Raw genomic sequence first — 26,505 nt, 5'->3', positions numbered from 1 at the left:
TTTTAACTTCCATTCCCCAACAGATTTGTGCCCAAGGTTTTCTGGAAGGCTCCAAAGCATCTGGTGACCATAGCAACTCACGCCAAGCGCCCTAGTCCTGGGCTCCGCCCACTACTTCTTAAACGCGCTCGTTGATTGGATCAGAGAGCTGACCAATGGTCGGCGAAGCGGGCTGTTTACCGCACGGTCAATGGCCGAGGGATCGAAGGAAGGCGGGAAGGGAAGGGGAGAAGGCGGGCCTGGGCGGTGCTGCACGTGCGTATTTCCTGCTCCGCAGCGGAAGGTAGAAGATTGGAGCCGTTGGGTCGGACGTGATCTGAAGGAGCTGAGAGCGGAAGGCACGAGTGCAGAGCGCGGATTTCCGAGCGCGGAAAGAACCGGCGCTATGGGCGGGGAGCAGGAAGAGGAGCGTTTCGATGGCATGTTGCTGGCCATGGCGCAGCAGCACGAGGGTGGCGTGCAGGAGGTAATCGCCCGCGCGGCGTCGGCCCGGCCCTGTCTAGCACCGCCCGCCCATTCAGGAGACCCCAGTCACGCTCTCTCAGCCATTCTTTGCCTTCCAGGGCCGAGAGCCACTCCTGGGCCTGACTGGTTTCCGGGAACCCCCCTACGTTCTTATCACTCCAACTTCCGGTCTGGCCTCTCAGCCTGCGTGTCCCACTCCTCGGTGTCCTTCAGTAACTTCTAACTCAGCAACTGTGGCATCCCTGAACCCAACCTTTGAAATCTTTTCGATCCCCCTTGGTCTAACTCATGCTTCCAGCCCCGGACCCCCACAGGCGTTGGCTCCCGGAGATATCCCTTAGGACAAGCCATGCCAAACTTTGCGATTTGCATCTACCAAGATTGGAGTGAGACGGTGCCCGGTTTGTGTGTAGGATGATGTTAGCACATGGTCTTTTTAGGCTCTGAATGAGGGAGTAGGAGGCCTGCACTCTACCTGGGAAGCTTGGAAATTAACCACCACTCCAAGCCTGTTTTCTTATCATTTGAAACAGAGCTGCAAATCCCTATTTTCCTGAATTGTAGGTGAGTGGTATCTTAAAGTGAAGAACAGCAAGGAATTTTAAAGTATCAGACTTGTTCATTCATTCAGTACTTGAGTGATTGATAGGGCCAGAAGCTGGGCTGGGTTTTGTGATACAGCGGTGAGCAGAAGCCTGCCCTTGCCCTGATGGGGTTTTGAAAAAAATGCATGATCCATGTTAAGTAACCACATACAATGTATGCAGTCTGTGGATGGCTTGGAACAAGGCAGTGGAACAAAGTTTGTTACTTTTTAAATTCTGATCCCTACGAGATTTGAGCATTATTCTGGAATTGTTTTTTTGAAACAGAAAAGTAGAAAGCTAGAGGGTGAACAGTCTGTCAAAAGCAGTCCAGAACTGTCATTTTATACTTGAAAAATGGAGGCCCAGAGACTCCAGACCTCCTCAAGACCAGACTCCTTACAGCATTGCATTTTCCACAGTTCTGTGCCGATTCCATTGATTGATTTCACCTGGGGCAGGTTCTCATTGAAGTGTCAATTGGAGTTTTTTGGCCCAGGTACCTGTTGTGACCAAGGACTCCCAAGCCCTTGAGGTGGGAAGGGCATTACTAATTTGCAAGTGTGGAAAGGTTCCCCTTTCCCCTATACCCTGTAAATTATTGATACAAAATCAGATTTGGAAGTTGGTTCAGTTTTTGAGAGAATTGAAAACATGTCAAGAAGTTTCAGTTCCTGTTGAAAGAAACTGTTGAGATAAATTCTGGCATCAATTTCGAACCCTGGGCTATATAAAATAGCTCAAACTACTAGCTATGTTTAGTAAGTATTTTACTGAACAGTTACTCTGAGCTCAGTGTGATGCTGGGCATTGGGGAAGTAGAATAAGTTTAGGATCCCTGCTGTGAAGAGTTCACTCTCAACCAATAGGCCCAATCCGTGCCAGGTAGTGCTAAGGGCCTTACTTTCTTTACCTCATTTTATCTTCACAAGGTCCCTAGAAATAAGTCCTTTAGCTTTCCCTGTTTTACAGAGTTAAGAAACATCCTCAAAATCAACCCAGCTAGAAAATAGCGGTCTGAAACGAAAACGCATGCTCTTAACCACTTGGCTGCACTGTGACCGCAGAGTTAGTTGGTGTTGACTTTCTTTGAAGTGGTTTCATGTGCTCCCTCCTAGTTCTGCCCAGGTGGTTCAGCCAGAGCCACACTGGATAGGCTTTTCACTTTCTGGAGAGGAAAGTTGGGCCCATGCATATCAAGCCTTGGACACAAAAGAGTGAATGTAGCACCATAAGAAATGTGAAACACATGAGCATGTACAAGAAATGAGACCTTCCAGATGCTCGAGATAACGTTAGGCTACACTTCTTGGTGGGAGTGATAGAAGGGACTTGGAGGAGGGCGGTGGGTGTCTCAGTTGAGAGGCTCCAAGGTGAAAATAGTTAAATCCCAAGTTCCCTCCTAGACTAAGGAAGTTGGCTTCTATTCATTTGAGGGCTTCCCAATATGGCATCTCCATAGGTTACATTTTTTCGTCTTTCAGCTTGTGAATACCTTCTTCAGCTTTCTTCGACGCAAAACAGACTTTTTCATTGGAGGAGAAGAGGGGATGGCGGAGAAGGTGAGTGTTGGGGGTGGCTGTTACTTGATCAGATTTGTCTTTTCAGAAAAACTGCATGGCTTTCCTTTGATATAATATTGAACTTAAACGGAAGCAAGATGCCAATGGCATGGAGTCGGGGAAGGGAAGCAAACTAATTTATTGAGGTTCCTCTATTAACCAGGTACTTTATTCACCCTGTTTCACATGGTCCTTTAGCAGTTCTGCAAGAGTAGGTGTGGGTAGTTGTTACTATCCCATTTTACATACATATGAAAATTGATCTTTTACAACCGGAAAAATGGTCAATTCTCAGAAGACTGACAAGTTTCAGACTGACAGAAATTAAAAAACATTGCAGGGATGTGCAACAAAGGATATTTTTAGACATTGCTAGTCAAAGTGAATTTCTGTAGCTTTTTAAAAATTATGATTACAGAGTATTTTAAACATAACCAAAGGTAGAGAGATTAGTCCTGTAATCCTCTATGTAACCCACCCTTGGCTGTAAACATCATTGATTTGTGGCCATTATTCTTCAGATTAGTTTGAAGCAAATTCCTGACACATTTTGGATTTGTAAATACTTTGTGATTATCCAAATAGAAACGTTTTATTGTGAATTGAGTGAAGGTTTACATTTAACAAATCACGCACTATGATTTAACTCAATGATTGCAATTCCCTCCATGCAAAAACAGTTTTCCCACTTCCTCCCTGTGGTTCCTATTTGCATTCCATCCACCTTTCCATCCCCTCTCAACTTCATCCTTAGTAGGAAAATGTTGCCCTTTTGATTATGAATGATTGGCCATTTCATGGTGAGCATTCCTTACTAGTGTTGTTATTCCCCCTATAAACGTATCTGCTGCTTGGCTAAAAAATTGAGCCATGAGGTGAGTTCCTTTCCAGAATTGGAGGGTGGTCCATGGTCTCAGGTTCCTCCAGTCTCTTTCTGATCAGCAAATCTGGTCCTTCTTTATTTTTTTTAATTTTGCATTTTAATCCACATTTTCTCCCACTCTGTATGGAGCCCTCTAACATAGCTGCAAACCTCAAGGTCAGCAGTTTGAACCTACCAGCTGTTTTGCAGGAGAAAGATGAGGCTTTCTGCTCCCCGTAAAGATTTATAGCCTTGGAAACCCTGTACAGGGTTGCTGTGAGTCGGATCGACTCCACGGCACATAACCACCACCAACATGATCCCTTTTCAGAGTAGTTGGTAGTAATAGCTGGGCATCATCTAGGTTTTCTGGACTCTGAGTCCTGGAGACTGATGTTCACATATTCCATTAGTCCACTGGACTCATTCAGTCCAAGCCTCTTCAGTTCTTATTACTTTTCTTTCTTCCATGCTTTCATCGGTGCATGGAGAGATCAATAGCTGTTATCTTAGAACATTATCTTTGTGGACTATGTTATGTCATTTGAGCATAGTCTTTTTAGAACATTTTTATCACAAAGAAAAAACGTTGTATCTTTTATCTAGCCTCCTTCCACTCTCCTCTTCCCATTATTCTCCCAATCTTTGTTGTGTCCCTTTGAGTTGATTCCACCTCATAGTGGAACCACCCAGGTGGTTATGTGCCGTGGAGTCCATTCTGACTCATAGCGACCCTGAACAGGGTTTCTGAGGCTGTAAATCTTTACTGGAGCAGAAAGCCTCCTCTTCCTCCCTCAGAACAGCTGTTAGTTTCGAACTGCTGACCTTGAGGTTAGCAGCCTAATTCGTAACCACTACGCTAATAGTGACCCTGTAGGACAGTAGAACTGTCCCATAGGATTATATATATATTTATTTTTATTTTATTTTTTCTATTTATAAAATAAAGAACAGCTTTATTAATACAAAAAATATAGACAAACTATAAAGCACTAAGAAACTTAAATATCGAAGTCACAGCAAGCAGGTGGCAGTTCAACATCCAAGGTTGACAGAATGCTTGAAGGAGACTGCAAGAGATCAGATGCCCATGTCAGCAAGGGCATCTTCCCAGGTGTGGGGGGACCCACGTCTAAGAGCTTTGCAAGTTCCCTCTCATCAAGGATCATGAGAGGCACTCCATTCAAGGGGGGGAGGTGTGCAATCTGGTGCTCTTCAGGTAGGTCAAAGCTCTCAAAGTCTAGAGGATTGAAGGGAAAGAATTTTTCTATTTCTGGATAGGTGTCATCCACCGCAGGAACAGAGTTTTTGCTTTATCGGTCTTCTCAGTTACCTTCTTGGCAGAGAAGTTTGGCAACTTTTTGCTTTAAGGGGTCCATTAGTCTTTACTGAGTTTTTTGTAGCTCTGTTGACAGTTCCCAAAGCCTTTCTGGCAGGTTTAGGTAGGGCAGATGGAGCATCAAATATTTTACCAACATGTGATGTTAAAACCTGAGATCTCCCATCTAAGGCTTTGACGAAAGACCCAGATCCCAGATTCAGCTCATCCTTAGGGGCCACACGCGTGCCTGGTTCTCCATTCTCCTTATCAACAAAGATCAGAGTAGCCATTCTAGATGACTGGATCTCAACAGTCAAATTCAGCCCCATGGGATATTTTTTTGAGTCCTGGTGTGGCGCTTTGGGATAAAGCACTCTACCACAAGGTCACTTTGAACCGCAGGGTTACTATGAGTCAGAACCAGTTTGATAGCACTTGAATAACAACAATAGTCTTTATAGAAACAGATCGCCACGTCTTTCTTCCACAGAGCAGCTGATGAGTTCAGACTTCTGACCATTTGGTTGGCAGCTGAGTGCTTAGCCTTTATGCCAGGACTCCTTTCCCAACCCTTAAGCAGCTCGTCATTAATCCATTTTCTGTCTCAGGAGATTCTGGACTTTCATATAAATTGAATCATATACTGTATGGTTGTGACTGGCTTTCACTTAGCATGGTTTCAAAGTTTGTTCATTTAAGTACTTCATTACTTTTCTATTGCTGAATAATAGTGCATTGTATGAATATGCCACATTTTGTTTATTCATTTGTTCATTGGTGGTCTTTTGGATTGTTGGTGCTGTTTGGCTATTATGATTAATCCTGCTTATAAGTATTATAACCGTTTGTATATCTTTGGAGAAATATCTATTCATTTTTAAAAATAGTCCATTTTAAAAATTAGGTTGTCTTTTTATTAATGAGTTGTAAGAGTTTTTTTATGTAGTCTAGATATAAGTACCTTATAGGACTCTGGTGTGACACTGTAGGGTCAGCACTGGACTGCAGGCCACAGGCTCGGCAGTTCAAACCCACCAACTGCTCTTAGGAGACTGTATACAGGGTCACTATGGTCTGAACCAATTTGATGGCAGTTAACAACAGCAACAAGTCCCTTAGAAGCACAAATGTTTTTAACCTCATGACCCATGGGACATATGTTGTTGTTAAGTGCCGTCGAGTCTCTTCCAACCCATAGCAACCCTGAACAGGGTTTCCGAGGCTGTAAATCTTTATGGGAGCAGAGAGCCTCATCTTTCTCCTGCAGAGCAGCTGGTAGTTTTGAACTGCCGACCTTGTGGTTTGCAGCCCGATTCGTAACCACTACAGTACCCGAGCTCCATGGGACATATATTATCCACTAATATTTTCAGCTTCTCAGGTTTCTTAGGAAGCACATATATCCCAGTTACATATGCTGCTACTTGGTGGGGACTTGTAAAACTTGGTGAGTCCCCGGAAATGCACCTCATCTTATTAGTCCTATCACCAGAGTCTACTTGGGACATGTGTCCTCACATAATTGTATCAAAATTCATAGTTCCTCAAAAAATGTTTTACCTCCTTAATTCCAGCATTTTTCTATTACTGAAATGCTTGGTGTCAACAGAAAATTCAAAACAGAAAACAGTGTGGTCTTGAAAATGTTAATTTTTTTTTTTTAATGATAACAGTGTGTCATTTAATAGCTTCAAAAATGTTATATGTGTGGAGTCCTGATGTGGTGCTATAGATAAGCACTGGACCATAAAGTCACTTTGAACTGCAAGGTCGGCAGTTCAAACCCACCAACTACTTCTCAGAAACCCTGTACAGGATTGCTATGAGTAGGAATTGACTCAGTGGCGCTTAACAACAACATACTGTATATAATTAAAATTAACCACCAAATTTTACTAATTGAATTAACCAAGTATCTAAAATCGACTAGAACATGCCATCAGCGGTGTGGGTTACCACTGCAGTTGAATTGAAAATGAAGTCATTTAGTTGGGCCTGGTGGTTAATTTTGATGAAATCAAATTTTTCTTTGGCTGCTCAGGCTTTTGGTGTCATACCTAAGAATCCTTTGCCATATCCAAGGTCATGAAGATTTACCGCTATGTTTTCTTAGAGTTGTATCACTTTTGCTCTTAGTATTTAGGTCTTTGATCTATTTTAAGTTAATTTTTGTAAGTGATAAAGAGGTGGAGTTCAATTATATTTTGCATGTACGTGTCCAGTTGTCTCAGTATTGGTTTTTGTTGTTATTTCCCTATTGAATAGACTTCACACCCTTGTTCAGAATCAATTAACTATAGATAAATGTTTTGTTCCTGGACTCCCGGTTCTATTCCATTGATCTGTATGTCTTATCCTTCTAAGGAGCACACTCCTTAGAAGCCAGGATGGCCAGATATAATCTCTCATACTTAAGACCTATTATCAGAAGGGACCACTCCCTGGAGAAGGATATCACACTTGATAAAGTGGAGGGTCAGTGAAAAAGAAGGCCCCCAGTGAGATAGATTGACTCAGTGGCAGCAGCAATGGGCTCAGGTGTGGCAATGATTGTGAGGTTGGCACAGGATAGGGCAGTGTTTCGTTCCGTTGTGCATAAGGTCGCTAATGTGTCAGTACTGACTTGATGGTACATAATAACAACTGTGCATAGGGTTGCTATGGGTCAGTACTGACTCGATGGCACCTAACAATAACAACAACATAATGTCTGTCCTTGTGCCAGTAGTATGTTGTCTTGATTACCGTTGCTTTGTAGTATGTTTTGAAATTGGGATATGTTAATCTTACTTGTTCTTTTTTCCAGTATTCTTTTGACTATTGTGGGTCCCTTGTATTTAGAATCATCTTGTCAATGTGTACCAGGATTTTGTTGAATCTGTAGATTAGTTTGAAGAGAATTACCATCTTAATGCTAATTTTCCAGCTCATGAACATGGAATGTGTGCCACTTATTTAGACCTTCATTAATTTCTTTTTACAGTGTTTTGTACTTTTCAAAATAACTAGTTTCATGCTCTTTGTTAAATTTATTCCTAAATTATTTATTCTTTTTATTTAGCTTTTTATTATGAGTTGAATGAAGATTTACAGAACAGATCATCAGTACCACATTCAACAAATCATACACTTTGTGTCATTATAATGATTAGAATCTACTCCATGTGCCACCAGTTAACAGCACATACTTCTGTTTCTCCCCCGCTTTACACCCACTTACCCTATAACATCGTCATGTTGTTGTTAAGTTCCGTTGGATCAGTTCCCACTCGCTGTGCATGTTGTAGCCCCATTTTAGGTATTCCAGTCAGTTATACGCAGAAGACAGACTTACAAGCTTTCTGTGGTGATATTTCTGGCTATTCCTTTCTCTCCTCCTCAAGTGTCTATTTTATAGTGATATGCCAGGAAAACCAAGATTCAAAGGACAGCCAAGCATCTTAACATTATTTCCCCCCCTTTGCCCATTCCAACCATGTCTCAATCCCTGTATCCCAGAGCCCTGTTGTTCCAAGGCTGTGCATACATTACTATTTACCTCTGTCCCACTTAGCCCATGCAAACCTTCCCCTCCCTCCCCTCACCCCCCACCCGCCCCCGTATCCTGGTACTTCTTCCAACACAAATACGTTTGTTCTTTTGGCAGTCGATGGTACTTTTAGTATTCTTAAAAAACACCATAACTCAAGTGCATCAGTTCTTCAGTGGTGTTCCTTATGGTTGTGCATACATCATTATTTATCTCTGTTCCACTTAGCCAATGCAAACCTGCCTAATTGTTTTCAGTCTGTTTTGTTCTTCCATTCCCCTCCCACTTCTTGTGTATTGCCCCCCTCACTAGCACCCAAACTATCTTACGTCTGTTCCGTCCCCTGTGCTCCATCACCCTTCCCTCCCCTCTCCCTACCACCCTTATCCCTGTAACCAGCAAAGATTTTCTCCTCACCCACCCCCTTTAGTATGGGTTCTTTTTCTTAATCTTTTACAGTAGTGGACCTATGCAGTATTTTTCCTTTTGTGACTGACTAATTTCACTCAACATAATGTCCTCAGGGTTCATCCATGTTATGGGGTGGCTTGCAGCTTTCTTGTTGTTCTTCAAGGTAGCGTAATATTCCATTGTGTGTATGTACCACAGTTTGTTTATCCATTCTTCCATTGATGGGCATTTTGGCTGTCTCCATCTTTTTGCTATTGTAAATAGTGCTGCTATGAACATTGGTGTACATTTGTCTACTCGTGTTATGGCTCATATTTCATGTGGGTAAATACCAAGTAGAGGAATTGCTGGATCATAAGGTATTTCTATTTCCATCCTTCTGAGGAAGCGCCATATTGCTTTCCAGAGAGGTTGGACCATTTTGCAGTACCACCAGCAATGCAGGAGCGTCCCAGTCCCTCCACATCCCAGCCAGCATTTATTGTCCTCTACTTTTTTGATCTTTGCTGTTATTGCTGGTGTGAGACTATATCTCGTGGTTGTTTTGATTTGCATCTCTCCAATGGCTAGTGATCATGAACATTTCTTCATATGTTTGTTGGCTGCCTGGATCTCCTCATTTGTGAAGTGTCTGTTCATGTCCTGTGCCCATTTTTTTTTTTTTTAAAGTTTTTATTGTGAATTCACTAAACGTTTAAAGGGCAGATCATCAGTTTAACATTCAACGTCATTTCATTACAATGTACCATCAGTTAACGGCATTTTCCTCTGTTCATCTTAGCTTTTTTTAAAATACTCAGGCACATATAATAATTTCCACCATCAAAGGGCACATTCTGCAAGTCTGCCTCCTGGCCACCAGCTCTCAGTTCCTCTCTTGCTGTGAATCTAGAGTCCTCAACTGCTCCCTCTCTCCATGTCCTCATCTCTGCCTCCATCTCTGGTGTCGCTGCTCTCTGGATAGGATGCTGCATTCACCTCATGCTCTTCTCCCTTGATGGTCCTCTGTTTCTAGACTGTAGGATTAGCTGCTCCTCTGTTTGTTTTTTTTAAATGTTTTATTGTGACTTATATGATAGTTTACATGAGAGAACTTTAGTTCTACAGCCTTGTGCCCATTTTTAAATTAAGTTATTTGTCTTTTTCTTGTGGAGGCGTTGTTTCCTGTGTATTTTAGAAATGAGTCCCTTGTCTGATGTGTCGTTGCAAAAGATTTTTTTCCCATTCTGTGGGGTTCCTTTTTACTCTTCGGTGAAGTCTTTTGCTGCACATTAAGTTTTTAATTTTTAGTATGTCACAATCATCTATTTTGTCTTCTTTTGTTTGTGTAGTTTTCAAAATGTTTGGTAATCTGTATATTCCCTGAATTAGGGGTCACATTTGTCCCCGTTTTTCATTGATGGCCTTCATAATTTTGGGATTCACATTTAGGTCTTTAATCCATGCTGAGTTGGTTTTTGTAAAAGGCATGAGGTAAAGGTCTTGTTTCAGTCTTTTGCATATCGCTTTCCAGTTCTGCCAGCACCATCTGTTGAAGAGACTATCCCCTCCCAATGCGATATGTTTAGGTACTTTGTCAAAAATCAGTTGCTGTATGTGGATGGGTTAATTTCTGGATTCTCGATTTTGTTCCATTGATCAATGTATCTTTCACTGTACCCAGTACCAGGCTGTTTGACCACTGTAGCCATGTAATAAATTTTGAAATTATGGAGTGAGAGGTTTCCTACCTTATATATATATTTTTTTTCTTTACCTTTTTTATTAAGACCGAAATTACTTATGGTAAATTGTATATCTCATATATATATTATTTTATTTATTTATTTTTTCACATATATATGCACCTGTCTAATTACCACCTAGATTAAGATATAGAACATTCCCAGGACTCCAGAAGGCTCCCTCTGTAGCCTCCCAGTCAATAATTATTACCACTAATCACACCTCAACGATCAGATGTTTTCTGATCCTATAACCGTAGATAAGCATTTCATGTCTTGAGACTTTATATCATTGTAATCATGTAATATCTACTTTTGTATCTGGATTCTTTGTTTAACATTTCATCTATGTGATTCATCTACATTCTGTGTGAACAGTAGCTCATTAGTTTTCATTGTTGCATAGTACTAATGCAATAGAATCGTTGTAGAACTGGATGGATACTATTGATGGATACTTGGATTGTGTTCAGTTTTCCCCAAATTCAGGTCCTCCCAGAATCCCACCTTATACTTTTTCTTAAGCAGTGCTGTGCTTATCCTGTGTCTCTTTCCTTTCCATATAGAGTTTGGAATTGTATTTTTCCATCTCTTCGAAGAATGTTGTTGGAATCTGAATTGGAATTGTATTATATGTGTAAATTGCTTTGGGCAGTATTGATATTTTCACAATGTCTTACTATCCAGGAGCATGGTACATTCTTCCATGTTTGTAGGTCTCTTTTGCTTTCTTGTAGTAGTGTTTTATAGCTTTCTTTGTATAGGTCCTTTATTTTTCTGGTTACATTTATTCCTAGATATTTTGTCCTTTGGGCGGCTTTTGTAAATGGTATTGCTTCCCTACTGTCCTTTACAGTGCTGTTGTTTTTGGTATAGAGGAATCCAGCTGATTTTTGTATGTTGATCTTATATCCTGCCACTTTGCTGAATCTTCCAATGAGGTTTAGTAGCTTTTTGACTGAGTCTTTGGGGTTTTCTAAGTGTAGGATCATATTGTTTGAAAATAGAGTTTTACTTTCTCTTTGCCAATTTGGATGCCTTTAATTTCCTTGTCTTGCTATATATAGCTTTTGCTAACACTTCTAGCACAATATTGAATAGGAGTGGTGACAAAGGGCACACTTGTCTGGTTTCAGTTTCTCTCCATTGCGAGTAATGTAGGCTGTTGGTTTTGTATATATGCTCTTATAATTGTTTTTAAGTGCCGTCGAGTCGATTCTGATCCACAGTGACCCTGTCTGTATAGAGTTTCCGAGGAGCAGCTGGTGAGCTTGAATTGCCAACCTTGCAGTTCAAATGGCTTTGCAATCTGGCACATTAACACACAGTGCCACGCCAGGATTCCTTTGTGTATATGTTGTTGTTGTTATCTGCCTTGGAGTCAGTTCTGACTCATAGCGACCCTGTACAGGATTTCTGAGGCTGTAAATCTTTACAGGAGAAGAAAGCCTCATCTTTATCCTGTGGAACAGCTGGTAGTTTCGAACTGCTGACCTTGCGGTTTGCAGCCAGATTCGTAAAGATACTCTTGATTATATTGAGAAATTTCTCTTCTAATCCTATTTTGTTGGATGTTTTTATCAGAAATGAGTGTTGGATTTTGTCAGATGCCTTTTCTGCATCAATTGGTATGATCATAGGTTTTTTTAATTTTATTTATGTGGTGGATTATATTGATTGTTTTTTCTAATATTGAACTATGCCTGAATAGCTGGTATGAATCCCATGATTTTTTATATTGTTGGAGAAGAATATTAAAAAATACCATGGACTGCTATAAGAACAAACAAATCTGTGGTGGAAGAAATACAACCAGAATGCTTCTTGGAGGGCAGGATGGCCAGACTTCATATGTCATACTATGTATATATTGTCAGGAGGGACCAGCCCCTGGAGAAGGACATCATAGTAAGTAAAGTCAATGAAGAAGAGGAAGACCCCAAAAGAGATGGATTGGCATAGTGGTAGCAGCAGTGTGTTCAGGCTTGGCAACAATTTTGAGGATGGTGCAGGACTGGTGGTTCTGTTGTGGATAGAGTCGCTATGAATTAGAATCGACTCAGTGGCACCTAACAACATCAGCAACAATAACAGTGTTAGGTTTTATTTGCTAGGATTTTGTTGAGAAGTTTTGCATCTATGTTTGTGAGGGGTATTGATCTATGATTTTCTTAGTGATGTTTTTTCCTGGTTTTAGTATTAGAGTTATGCTTGCTTCATAAAATGAATTTGGGAGTTTTCCACTCTCTTTTTTACTATGGAATAGTTTGATTAGAATTGGTGTCAGCTTTTCTGTGTTTGGTAGAATTCACCAGTAAAGCCATCTGGGCCTCGACTTCTAGTTGCAAGATTTTTAATGACTTGATCAGTTTCTTTTCTTGTGATAGACATGTTCAAGTTTTCTCTTTCAACCTGTTTTAGTTTAAGTAAGTTGTGTGTTTCTAGAAATTTGTCCATTCTAGGTTTACAATTTGTTGGAGTATAATTCTTTATAATGTTGTTACTATCCTTCCATCGGTTCTGTCATGATGTCACCCGTATAAATTCTCATTCATGTATGTTATCCCAATGTTTGTCCTTATCATTAAGCCTTTCAAAGAACCAACTTCTAGTCTAAACTGATTCTTTCTGTTGTTTTCCTATTTCATTTATTTGTGCTGTAACCTTTATTATTTCTTCTGGTGACTGTAGCTTACATTGCTGCTCTTTTTCTAATTGTTGAAGATGTTTGGTTAAGGGGTTGATTTTGGTTCTTCTTTTTGAATGTGTCCCCTCTAAGCACTTGCTTTTGCTGTGTCCCAAGGGTTTTGCCAGGTTGTGTTTTCATTCTCATTTGATTCAAGGGATTTTTTTTTTTTTTTAAATATATATTTAACATTTTAGTCTTTTGTGCTTGCTGTGTGTTCTTTTTTTTTTTTAAGGTTTTCATTGTGGATTGAGTGAAAGTTTACAGGGCAGATCATCAGTTTTAAATTCAACAAATCATACACCTTGTTTCATTACAATGATTATAATCTCGTCTATGTACCATCAGTTAACAGTATTTCTCTCTTATTCATTTTAGGTGTTTTTTAAAAAACACTCAGGGATATATAATAATTTATACCTCTAAAGGGCTCATTCTGCAAGTCTCCCTCCTGGCCACCAGCTCTTAGTCCCTCTCTTCCCATGAATCTAGAGTCCTCAGCTGTTCCCTCTCTCCATGTCCCCATCTCTGCCTCCATCTCTGGCCTCGTTGCTTCTCTGGATAAGGAGATGCATTCTGCTTGTGCTCTTCTACCTTGATGGTTCTAGGGTCCTCTGTTTCTGGACTGTAAGATTAACCACTCCCCTGTTTTTGTTACAAAACTTCTACCTTTATAATTGTGAGAGTTGCAATTAGTCATGATAACAGTTATTCACTATTGAATCATACGAATCGTATCCCCATCTCTTTACACCAGACCTATCTAGACAAGATGATGAAAATTATTCAGTGGGGACTCTTCCCCCCTCCCCCCACTCTTAAACTAAACTCTCTTGAAACCTTGTAAGCCAGTCACTTTGTGCCTTAATCGCCCCCTCATTTTAGGTAGCCAATGTCTAAGTTGCTCATTCCTTTCTACCCTGTGTACAGAGGGAATAGCAGTGATACTTGATGTGAAGACTCCTTCTCTCTCTGTTCGTATTTAGAGCTACTACCTCCATGAGTATAGGTCAGGTTCATCAAATTGTAGCAATTTACGCTTGTTTCCTCTATCAAAAGAAAAAAATTTTTTTTTTTTTTTTTTGATAATCTTCCTCTAGTCAAGTTCTGATTATCAAGCCATTGAGCCTAGGTCAAATGGGTACTGTCTGCAAGTTTGGGTGTTCTTGTGCATCTCCCTTCACTTCATATCAGCTGGATGCTTCACTCTCAGCTCAAGCCCTCTGTGGCTATGTCCTTGTCCATGGGCTCTAGTGTCCACAGGTCTCACCACACTTTGGACCAACCAGCCCTTCCTCTTCTCTCATCTCTCGGTCAATGGGAGTCAGTGGACTGTGGTTTAACCCATTTTTTCAGCCTTTCCCCCTCTTCCACTCACCAGTACACCAATGTGGTCGCCAGCAAGCTTATATATCTGTTTGTATGTTCTTTTTGAGTTTCAGTCTTAGAGGGGAGTTTGTCCTGAAAGAACTTGATTGCTTGTCTTGATGGCTTCTCAAGGAATTTTTTAATTTTTATTTTTTAGTTGATGGTACTACCCAGTAGCTTTTAAGCAGGGTGTTCAATTTCCATGTATTTGATTTTTTTTCCTTGATCTTTTGTTGTTGACTTCTAATTTTATAGCATTATGATCTGGAAAGATGCTTTGTAGTTTTTTGATGTTTTAAATTTATTGAGGTTTTCTTTGTGACCTAACCATGGTTTATTCCAGAGAATGTTCCATGTGCTCTGGAAAAAAATGTATATTGAGCAATTGTTGAGTTGAGTGCTCTGTATATGTCTATGAGGTCAAGTTGGTTGATTGTGTTGTTTAGTTCTTCTGTCTTTGTTGAGTTTCTTTTTAGTTGTTCTGTCCTTCATCAAAAGTGGTGTATTAAAATCTTCTGCCATTATTGTTTTTAAGTTCTGTCAAGTTGGTTCTGGCCCATAATGACCCTGTGACTGGTGAGCTTGAACCACCGACCTTGCTGTTCAAACTGACTTCGCAGTCCAGCGCATTAACCAACAGCGCCACACCAAGGCTTCAAGCTGGTATTGGCTCTTGGCCAGTGGGAGGAGCTTCAGAGGGGTCGGTTGTGGCTGGACTGTATGGCTATGGTTGCTTCTTCTATTGGGTGGGAAAGAGGAGAAAGTCGCCCCTGCACCTCCTCCCGCCTCATATATACTAGGAAGCAAAACAGAATAGACAAACAAGCAACCAACAATGAAAAGAAAAAATAATAAAGAAGAAAAAAATAAAGATAGGCAGGAATCATAAAAGGAGAATATAATAACTGAAAAGATGAAAGAGGGGCAGGAAAATAAGCTATAGAAGAGAAAATAAAAGGAAGAAATAACTCGGGAAAATAACGTTAAGGTGCTTGACTCTTATGACTGTTGGTTTCCTTTGTCTATTATTGTAAAACAGACATTTGAATGGGGTAGAAAGGAATATTGAGAAATATGATTACAGAAAGCTAGTAAGCCCATCTTCAGCTTATAACTGATAGAAATACTTAAAAGAGCTTCTAGAATTGCCCAGTGAAATGGGCTTCTTGTTAAGCATTTGTAGGGCATGGAATTTAGAATCCAAAGCCACATCCAGAACTTTTGAAGTGAGACAGTCCCACTCAAAAGGACATGCAGACCAACCCGGAGTAGTTAGAGGCACAGAAGGTATTTTTTGAAAGAAAACCGGGCAGAATTAAAAAAAACAACAGCAGCAGACTGCTTGGCTATTAGAACAAGCAAGCTGTTCACCTGGGAGACATCAAGCCCCTTTAGGACAAACTCCCTCCCAAGACTGTAACTCAGAGGGAACAGACAAGCAGGCTTGTAAACTTGCTAGTGACTATGTTGGTCTACTTGTGAATGGAAGTTGGGGAAAGACAGTAATGAAGACATGGGCTGAATTCACCCATGTTCCACAGATGCCCATTGACCATGAGAAGAGAGAGAGAAGAGGAAGGCTTGGTTGGTCTGAAGTTTCAGGAGACTTGGGAACTCCTAAGCCCATGAACACTGACCTAGCTACTGGGGGCTAGAGCTGAGAATAAGGCATCCAGCTTATAAGAAGGTGGGGGAAGGTGTGCAAGAACGCCCAAGCTTGTTTGACCTGTCTTGGATGGCTTGATGATCAGAACTGGACTAGAGGAAGATAAAGAAATTTGACACAGGAAGCAAGTGTAAATTGCTACAATTTGATGAATTTGACCTTTACTTATAGATGTAGTAGCTCAAAATACCAACTGAAAGGGAAGGAGTCTTCACTTTAAGGATCAAGCCTATCCCCTCAGTACACAGGGTTGATAAGGACAGGCAACTTAGACATTGGCTATCTAAAATAGGAGGCTATAAAGGCATGAAGTGGCTGGCTTACAAGTTTTCAAGAGGGAGTTTAGTTTCAGAGCAAGTAGGGCAAGGTGGAATCCCCACTGAATAGTTTCATCTTATCTAGGATGGGTATGGTGAAAGGGGATAGGATTTTTTTTGATCCAATAGTGAGTAATTGTTATCATGATGAATTGCAACTGTCACAACTGTAAAGGTAGAAGTTATGTAACAAAAAGAGGTAAGTAGTTAATCTTGCATTCCAGGAACAGAGGACCCTAGGACCTTCAAGAGGGAAGAATAGGAACGGACCATGAGATCCTGAAGCAGTGATACCAGAGATGGAGGCAGAAGTGATGGCATGGGGAGATAGAGCAGCTGAGGACGCTAGTCTCAGGGAAAGAGAAAGGCTGAGTGCTGGTGGGCAGGAGGCTGGCCTGAAAATGTGCCCTTTGGTTGTTTAAACAATTATATATTCCTGCGGGGGTTTTTTGTGAACATCGAGGGAGAAAGATATGGAATACAGGCAAATACTGTTGGCTGATGGTGCAGGGAGGGGATTGTAATCATTACAGTGAAGCAAAGTGTGATTGGGTAAGTACACAACCAACTTTCTAAAATGTAAACTATCACTTAATAATAAAAGCACAAAAAATAAAGTAATAAGTTTTATAAAAACCATGGAAAAGGAAGATGAAAAGAGAAAGATAGTAGAAAGTAGTAAAGAAAGATCAAAAGAGGGGAAATGAGAACCAGAAGAAGGAAAAACAAGCAGAAATAGAAAAGATAAAATTCAAGGGAATGGAAAGAGACGGAGGAGAAAGAAGAAATAAGCAAGAACAATGAAACAACAAAAGGACCACCCACTCCCCCAACCAACCAAACCAAACAGTGCAGCTGTTGGACCTGGAGAGGAGAAAACTCTGGAGGGCTCATGCAAGCCAAGGAGCTTACAAGGTGTGGATCTAGGCAGCATGTGACAGTGGAGTTCCTGGTTTTAGATGGAGTTCTTACCAGTCTTGGTGTCATCTGTATTCAAGGCACTCACTTCTGGGGGCTCTGGTAGCGTAGTGGTTATGAATCGGGCTGCCAACCTCACGGTTAGCAGTTCGAAACTACCAGTCTCTCCTCAGGAGAAAGATGAGGCTTTCTGCTCCTGTAAAGATTTACAGCCTCGGAAATGCTGTGCAGGGTTGCTATGAGTCGGAACCTACTCCATGGTACAATATAACAACAACAAATTCTAGGGGAAGGGTGACCGGGTAATGCTAGTGTGGTGCCTCTGTGGGTTCTGTAGATCCTAAGCGGAGCCCACCTGAATCCAGGCACCAAAGCGGCGCAGCCAGAAATCACACTGGCATGTCTCTTAACCACATGGCTTTAAACTCCCGGAGAGCAGGTTCTGCGCTGGGAGTAAATTTGAGTGTGGTAGCTAGACACACCTCTACTCATTGGGGAGTGTGTGGCAGGGGAAAGGAATCGCACCTTTCCAGTCACCTGAGGGACTGCTCTACCAAGCCACCTTCTGTTGCCAAAGCTCCTCACAAAGGTTCAAGATGGTCATGCCGCGTCTGATTGTTCACCAGTCAGTCTCCCTCTCTCACTGTCCCTGCACAACTTCTCCTCCCAGCAAGCATTCAGTCAGTCAGTCCAGTTCTCTAACCTTTCTCCTGAAGTTCAGGGTTCCAGGAGTTTCATCTGTATCTGTTTTATATGGTCTCTTGCATCTTTGTAGTAGAGGGTCCATGTAATGTGTTTGCTTAGTTCGTCTCCAGTGTTTTGTTCCTTCTGTGCTTCTTGTTAAGTGCTGTCAAGTCAGTTCCGATTCATAGCGATCCTGTATAGGGTTTCCGAGGAGCAGCTGGTGAATTTGCAATCCAGTGCTGATCATACAGTGCCACACCAAAAGTTCTGTTGGTATCTTAATTTCATTTTCAGATTCCCTGCAGCCCCAATGCTTTCTTTCTTTTTTTAATGTTTTATTGTGAATTATGTGATAGGTTTACATGGGAGAACATTAGGTTTACATTCATCCTATTGTATATCGTTTCATTGCCATGGTTACAATCCCCTCCATGCATCATCCCGTGCTTTCTTACTGTTTCTTTGATTTAGGTTCTAAACAAGTTTCACACATTTTGTTGGTTGTTAGGAGGAACCCATGGAGTAAAAGACCTGTTTGTTCTTTTTTCCCTTGCAATTTATTTATTGAAGAAACCTGGATTTTTATCCTGGCAAGTTTCCCACAACCTGGAGTTTGCTTACTGCATTGCCCTGGTGGTGGTTTACTTTTCTCTGTTTTCATTTTTCTTTCCTCTGCGTTGATAGTTTGATCTGATTCAGTTGTGGGGTTTTTGTTTCTCAAGTCTACATCATAGATGCTCTTGTGTACCCCATCAGGAGGCACATGTTTTCTGGTTGTTTCTCTGTTGACGTTAGCAATCACTGATCATTGCCTAAATGCAGTGTTTCTTTATAGGGTTTTAAAATGCTAGTGTTCTATCATTTTTTCCTCTTTTATTAGCTGTACTATTTCAAACAACAACTTCTAAAGAGATTTTCCTTGTTAACTATCTGGTTACCTGAGGACATAGCTATATCTACTGATTTACTGTTTTGAGACTGATTGGTTGTCCACTGAGGTGTGGTTTTTTCCCCTAGTATTGTCATAAACCCATAGATAAATATACTTGTTATTCTTGTTGATGCAGTGGTATGCTGTCTGTGAACCGTAGTGACAGTGAGTCAGTTAAGGTGGAAGTTCATGTTAAAGCACTGTCCCGTTTGGCCTCTAGCCTGGGGTGCATGTCTCTTGGCTCTCACTAGAGAATACTGAGGGCACTTTCTGCTTTTGTGTCAACTGAAATACAGCATCATTTCAGTGGGGTGTTTAGATTTCCTATTGTGTCCAGATAAAGTTCCCTAGAGGATTAGCATTTTCATAAGCTAAACCATTTTCATAAACTTCTTAAAAAAGAAAAATTGAAGTACTTTGGATGCTACAAAGATAAATGAGGTGAGGATTCTGCTTTCAAGGAGCAAATAATGACAACTCAGAAGAAAGTGCTTGTAAGAGGGCTGAAGTGAAATTCTGTAAGAGTTCACAGCAAGCCAGGAAATTTGGTGAGAATCAGGAATGGTTTGGGGAACGATGTGGCATTAGATCTGATTTTGAAAGATGGAGTAGGAATTGGACAGATGAAAATGGGCAAAAAGGTGTTACTGGGTGTAGGGGATCTCTAAGGTGGGAGAGCATTAGGTGACAATAAGATTAGAGACAGAGTGTGACTGTATGACCTGCAGAGTTGGCTCTGATTTTGAGAGTGGAGGGGTGCTCCCAGGAGATCAGGGTCAGTGAGGAACAGACTAGACAGAAGGATCCATGCAGAGAGGGGCTGAGGGACTCGGGCTCTGCAGTGCAAGCTGAAAGCAACTGGGTCAGTTTTAAGTAAGGTCTACTGATGGTTTTGCTGGAGATCCGGAGCCCTGAGGTGGTGAAGATAGCAGAGTGGCATCTGTGGTCGCATTAGTACCAGGTGGGTGGGTGTTCTCCAGTGACTCTTCAGTCTCTCCTTAGGTTCCTGGATGGATGGAATGATGTCATTCCTTGAGATGGGAACCACAGAAAAGAGGGGAGAGTTGATAAGGGGGGTGACTTGTGGGTGTACAAACCCTGAGTTGACTCTGGGGCTTATAGCGGTGGTCCCCAGTGATGTTCTGGTTAGTTACAACACTGGGACCTTTTGGATTTGTGCCTTAGAGGTAGGCCTGCTTGCTTCACTCCATCCCACCATAGGCATCCTTCACAGCTGGTAACCTATAACATGTCCTTATTTTTCTAGGACCTTATGTCAGGTGAATCTTGGGAAGTGGTTGAGGACTGTGTGTATCACTCCAGCCTGCTGGGTTCTCAGTATGGGGAAATAATGAGAATTCAAAAAACAGCACCAAAAAGAATGAACTATGTAGGAGAATTCCTGTCAATGTTAGTCACTGTTATTGTTCAGAGTGGGTCAGATGTGTTGGGGGATGCCTCCCCAGGATCACATGCCTCAGATTCAGCTTAAATGCTTCTCAACAAGGTCTAACCTGGCTTGGCTAGTGTGGACCGTGCTTTACTTCTCCACCTTCCCAGCCTGGATCAGGAAAGCTTGTGCTTGTGTGTTCCCACTGGTATTGAGAGCTGTCTTCTAGAGAGCAAGCTTACTTCCCACTTCTCCACCTGGCTGAACTGTGGTTTCCAAAGATGTGTCCAGTCACAAACATGATGATTGGCACCTGGGTGCCTCACTGGGGCTGGACCTGGGTAAAACTAGCTGGAGGAGGCAGAGGCAGCTGCAATCGAGCCTGACTCTGCCAGGTGGCCCAGCCTTGCCCTTACCTAATTCCAGGAGCTAAGAAGGGATAGGCCAAATGGGATGTGACTTGATTCACTGAAGCTGGGAGTGGGGAGGGCCTGGACCTGCTTCTCCTGAATCACTGGTTGACAAATGGCTTGAGTTCAGGGTCTTTCTGAGTAGGGACTTGGGACAAAGGCCTTATGGTGGGGCAGTCACCACTCTTTGTACTCACAGCAGAATGGCCTTCAAATGACTCACCCTGTCATTCTCCTTTGGTTTGGGGAGTGCTTTTGGTGCCCTGCAGAATATGGAGCTACTCAGTGTGACATGAGCTGGAGACTTGGTAGAAGGAATTGGCATTTGATGAATGAAAATCTCTGGGTCATTTGGTAGAACCCTAGGTCTGGAAGTCCTGTGACCTACGGCCCACATGGGCCCCAGCTCTTGCAGTTTCTTCCTCCTTCCAGCTCTGACTCAGATGGTTAGATGATGGTTTATTGACCACTGGTCACATGGCAAACACTCGGGGTGGGGGGCGGTGTTCTTTCAGGGATGTGTGTGTTTGTGTCAGAGACAGAGAGAGACACTTGAGCTTGTCATGGTGAGTAGGAGTCAGTTAGGCAACCGGGAGTTAGGCAATGAACAACATAGAACAAGAGCTGTTGTAGAAATAATAAATTAGAGGCATAGAGAGGAAACCTTAGGTCACATTAATAATAAGAGTAGAGGGTTACTGGTGTAAACAGCAAGAAGGAGCCATCTCACATTTTATTTCTACGGCAGAGAGAGTACTTGTCTCTACCCTCACCAGCTGACATTTGGCTTGCCCTAGCCAGGCAAAGGATGCCAACACTGTGTGGCTATAATGTGGCAAGGTTTGTGCCCAGCTCTTGGTGGATGCTGTCATATTTGATCCTCCTGACAGAGGAGGAAACAGAGGCTTAGAAAGAGACAGTTGCTCACTTGTCCAAGGCCACACCATCAGATAGAGACAGAGCTAGTACTGGCAGCAGGGAGGTCAGCTAGCAGGATGCCGAAAAACAACCCTGGAAGGTTCTATGGGAAAAAAAAGGTTTAAATTGATAGCTTGTTGGCAAAAAAGAAAAGACTAGCCTCTTCACAAAGGATATCTCTGGTGGTTACAGTGGTGATTCTGGGTGTGGTGTGTGAGTATTGCCAGGCAGGGAGACACATGTATGAGAGACCCTTCAGAGGAGCAGGTTGGTGTGGGCCTGAGTACTCAGGAGGTTTCCAGTGGAGGCTGGGGCCTGAGTACAGCTTGTAACAGCATTACCCAGGGCTTCAGAGCATATTCCATTTTGGTCTGACAACCCTGTGTTGTTGTTAAGTGCCATCGAGTCGTTCCGACTCAAAGCGACCCTGCATAGGGTTTGTGAGGAGTGGCTGGTGAGTTTGAACTGCCAACCTTGTGACTCAAACCGACATTTTAGTCAGTGCTCATCCTATAGCATCACACCCTGTGAGGTAAGGATTTATCTTCACAATCTTTACAGATGAGGAATCTGAAATTCTGAGAAGTCAGCAGCCTCCCATGAGCTAGTTTGCTTATAGCAGACCCGGATTAGAATTCACGTCAGCCTTCACCGTCTATGTTTGGTTACTAGGCTGTAGTTATTTAAATAAAAATAAAAAAAAAAGCCTCTGTTTATTAAGCCAGGCAAAACACTTTATACATGACTATGATGTGGCAAGAGCTCTGGTAGTGTAGTGGTTACAAGTCGGGCTGCTAATCTAATGGGCAGCAGTCTGAATCTACTCGCAGTTCTGAGAGAGCAAGATAAGGCTCTCTGCTCCCGTAAAGATTTACAGCTTCAGAAAGCCTATGCAGGGTCACTGTGAGTCAGAACTGACTCCACGGCACACAACCACCACCATGATGTGGCAAGGACCCTGCTAGGCTCCTAATAGTATTTATTCATTGTAGGTATTCTCATTACAGCTCTGTGACGCACTGCCATTGAGTTGCTTCCTACTCAAAGCAACTCTGTTGTTAAGTGCCGTCAAGTCAGTTCTGACTCATAGCTACCTTGTATAGAGCTTCCAAGGAACCTTTGGTGGTTTTGAACCACCGACCTTGTGGTTAGTAGTCCCGTGCTTATCCTATAGTGCCATACCAGGACTCTATAGCCCTGTGGTTTCTGAGGCTGTAAATCTTTACAACTCTATAAGCTAAGTGTATTATCCTTATTTTACAGATGAGGAAACTGAGGTTCTGAGTGAAGTAAGTGCCTTGGCCAAGCACCTGACTGTAGAGATAGGACAGAACTCCAGGCCTTGGGACATGGTCCCCCACCCCGACCCACACCCCCAATGCCTTCTCTTTCTTCACCAGCTCATCACTCAGACCTTCAATCATCATAACCAGCTGGCACAGACAGCCCGGCGGGAGAAGAGAGCCCGGCAGGAAACTGAGCGACGGGAGAAGGCTGAGCGCGCTGCCCGATTGGCCAAGGAAGCCAAGACAGAGGCCCCTGGACCCCAGATCAAGGAGCTGACCGATGAGGAGGCGGAGCGACTGCAGTTGGAGATTGACCAGGTGAGAGTGGGCTTCCCAAACCCCATTGACCTGGGAAGTGAGGGGACCTCTTGCCAACTGCTCTGCTCTTTGCCACAGAAAAAGGACACTGAGAATCATGAGAACCAGCTCAAGAATGGCAGTCTTGACTCACCTGGGAAGCAGGTGAGATGGGCCGGGAGGGACTCAGGACTTGCTAGGAGCTTGGGAATTGCCAGTAATTCTCTAGCCTTCTTTTCTCTCTGGAATGCCCTCCCTATCCTCATTAGGTTCTGGAATCATCCTCATACTCCAGAATCTGGGTTCAAAACAAAATAAAACCCCACTGACCTTAAGTTTGAACACGAAAGTCAAAGAGCCAGAGAGGGCATTGTCTGTCCAGGTATCATCCAGGGTGCCCTGGGTCTGTGAGCTGGTCTGGCCCTTTGTGGTGGGCTACTCATACCACATCTTAAGCAAATACCCCCTCAGTGCTCCTCCCACTAATTTCTTTTCCTCCGAGTCTTGAGTCCAGTTTCTCAAGGAGTCCTCATAGCATGCATTTAGCCTTCCAGAAGTTCTGGGCTGAAACTGGGAAGTCTCCAGTACAGAAAAAGAGATTGGTAATTTGGAAGTCTGGTTTTGTTTTAGAATAACTCTGCTCAAGGCCACTTTGGTGGTGGAGGCTCTCTTCTCAACTCTGTCAGCTTGCACTGTCAAGGGGTCTCTGGGTCTATCTCTGTCACTGTCCCATAGTCATGTCCTTTGTCATATGGTATAATAGTGTGTGTTCCTCTCAGGCAGAGTTCAGGACCCTGGAATGGGCTGGGACCCCAGGTCTCTTTCATTTTGTGGCTGTTTGCCCAGTGTCATCTGTGGGCCTGGCCCAGGTCAGGGCTCAGTCTGTGCTTGTCCAGTTACTAGACACCTTTGACTGTAAGCAGGAGGCGGAGGAGGATGAGGAGGAAGATGAAAAAGACAAAGGGAAAATGAAGCCCAACCTTGGCAATGGGGCCGACCTGCCTAACTACCGCTGGACCCAGACCCTGTCAGAGCTGGATGTGAGTGGCAGAGCCAGGGGTGGATCTCAGGGAGCCGGTCAGGGGTCCTAGTGGCCACAGTGGCTCTTCTGACTGCCCATGCCCCTTGCTTGCAGCTGGTGGTACCCTTCCATGTGAACTTCCGGCTGAAAGGGAAGGATGTGGTGGTGGATGTCCAGCGACGGCACCTCCGGGTGGGGCTGAAGGGGCAGTCAGCGATCATTGACGGAGAGCTCTACAATGAGGTGAAGGTGGAGGAGAGCTCATGGCTCATTGAGGATGGCAAGGTGGTGACAGTGCATCTGGAGAAGGTAGGAGGGGCCTAGCCTGGGGCCTAATACTGCCGGGAAGGTGATGGTGGAAAAGGGGAGGGCGTCTGCTTAGTCACTCAGGGACTGTGCTGAGAGCTTTTGGGTTGTCTCAGTCTCCTCAGTAGGACTTCGAACGAGGTCTGTCCCCACTTGACAGTTAAGAAAAGGGCCTCTCAGAGATTTGCTCAAGTGAGAGGGCTGGAGTCAAGATCGAAACAGTCTTTGGTACCAAAGCCTCTTTCTTACCGTTAGCTTTGTATGTGTATTCATTCTTCATTCTGTTCAGCAAACATTTGACTAGGCATCGGTGAACAAAACAGAAAAGTCCTCAGGGGACTTTTGTTCTCTATCCTTTCTTCACAGTAAGAGGGGACACAGACACTACTAACTAGTAAAGAAAGGTGTATCTGTACACTCAATAGTCCAAGGAAAGTGTCCATAGCGCATGACACTCCCCCAACCCACCTGGCCTCTGCTGCCCCTCACTCACCCTTCCTTACCTTTGTACTTGCTGCTCCTAAGTACAGTGTCCTTCCCTGCTGCTTTTGATCTGGTATCTGGTATATTGCTTGTCCTCAAGGCGCCTTCTGTACTTTATTCTTCCTCTTATCATGCTACTTTGTCACTGTTTGTCTCCATGCCTCTCTCCCCCAGCTGTTGGGGAGGGCAGTGACTAGGTCCCAGGTGCAGGATGTGGGTAGGAGAGTTTGGTTCTGGAAGGGTTGCAGGCGGTTCCCAGGACCCAGAGAGAGCTGCCACCCACCCCCTTGGTGATTTTCCTCCTCATAGATCAACAAGATGGAGTGGTGGAACCGCTTGGTGTCCAGTGACCCCGAGATCAATACTAAGAAGATCAACCCTGAAAACTCTAAGGTGAGGCCTGCCTGGTTGGGAGAGCTTTAACAGGGAAGTGAAGGGCCTGGGTGGCCCTGGAACTTTCTCCCATCCCTGACACCGTCTGTCCCCAGCTGTCAGATCTGGACAGTGAGACCCGCAGCATGGTGGAGAAGATGATGTATGACCAGCGACAGAAGTCCATGGGACTACCCACCTCTGACGAGCAGAAGAAACAGGAGATTCTGAAGAAGTGAGCATTTGGGAGATGGAGACTTAAGGGGTGGGACCTGGAGGGCCTGGATGACAGCAGTGAATTACTGAGTGGGCCTACGAGCTACCCTCCCCCTCCCAGGGAGAGCCAGCATGTTTATGGCTTTATGGTTGGTGTTGGCCTGCCTACCTTTATCACCTGCTGAGGTCATCTTGAGGGCAAGGCCAACTCTGGGTAGGAAGGAAGGGATAACAGGTGGTCACTGCCACCCAGGAAAAGCAGGACCACTGTTGGCACCTCATCAGCCTTGGAGACCCTGGAGCCCCACCCCTGCTCTGCCTGGGCTGGTTACTCTCCAGATTGCTCAGGGTTCTAAAGAGATAAGACTTGACTTGAGGGACTGAGAGAACGGGGAACCAGGAAGGTAACCTGTTTGACCCCTTTGCTTCTTCTCCCCAGGTTCATGGATCAGCATCCAGAGATGGATTTTTCCAAGGCCAAATTTAATTAACTAGCCTCACTTCCAGCCATCCAAGCTTCCTTTCCCACCCTCCCTTGGGTATTGGGGCCTCAGGGCTCTGGCATGCTTGGGACTGACCCCTGCACATAGGTCCCAGGGCATCATCTGAAAAGGACTGGGGCCTTGAGGGGTTCCTATCCTCCCCAGTTGGCCTACTGTTACATATTAAAGCTCTTACCCAATTCTGTGTCCTTTCTTCCCTCTGGTCTTTCCCTCTTGGGTTGCTTCTAGGAGCTGAGGGCCTGGCTTCTAGCTCAGATTCTACCATAGGATATGCC

The 26,505-nt window shown here is 43.4% G+C and overlaps 1 protein-coding gene and 1 pseudogene across 1 annotated transcript; one reads left to right on the top strand and one right to left on the bottom strand.

Moving 5' to 3' along the window:
- Window positions 1-261: 261 nt before the first annotated feature.
- Window positions 262-26,218, top strand: NUDC (nudC nuclear distribution protein). The gene is made up of 9 exons (XM_006862248.1): window positions 262-466; window positions 2,534-2,611; window positions 23,147-23,350; window positions 23,429-23,494; window positions 24,253-24,369; window positions 24,465-24,659; window positions 25,449-25,532; window positions 25,628-25,746; window positions 26,167-26,218. The coding sequence occupies exons 1-9, from the start codon at window positions 386-388 to the stop codon at window positions 26,216-26,218; spliced, it is 996 nt and encodes a 331-aa protein (XP_006862310.1). The 5' UTR covers window positions 262-385.
- On the bottom strand, window positions 4,475-5,084 carry LOC102837692 (annotated as a pseudogene).
- Window positions 26,219-26,505: the final 287 nt, after the last annotated feature.

Source organism: Chrysochloris asiatica, unplaced genomic scaffold (genome assembly GCF_000296735.1).
Source record: "Chrysochloris asiatica unplaced genomic scaffold, ChrAsi1.0 scaffold00047, whole genome shotgun sequence".
NCBI lineage: Eukaryota > Metazoa > Chordata > Mammalia > Afrosoricida > Chrysochloridae > Chrysochloris > Chrysochloris asiatica.
This window is presented reverse-complemented; position numbering and strand designations above follow the sequence as displayed.

Excerpts from the sequence above, each read along its gene's own strand:
- NUDC (XM_006862248.1), top strand. The coding sequence starts at position 386 with ATGGGCGGGGAGCAGGAAGAGGAGCGTTTCGATGGCATGTTGCTGGCC. Across the intron at positions 2,612-23,146 it reads AAGAGGGGATGGCGGAGAAG|CTCATCACTCAGACCTTCAA; the intron begins GTGAGTGTTGGG and ends TTTCTTCACCAG. Across the intron at positions 24,370-24,464 it reads AGACCCTGTCAGAGCTGGAT|CTGGTGGTACCCTTCCATGT; the intron begins GTGAGTGGCAGA and ends CCTTGCTTGCAG.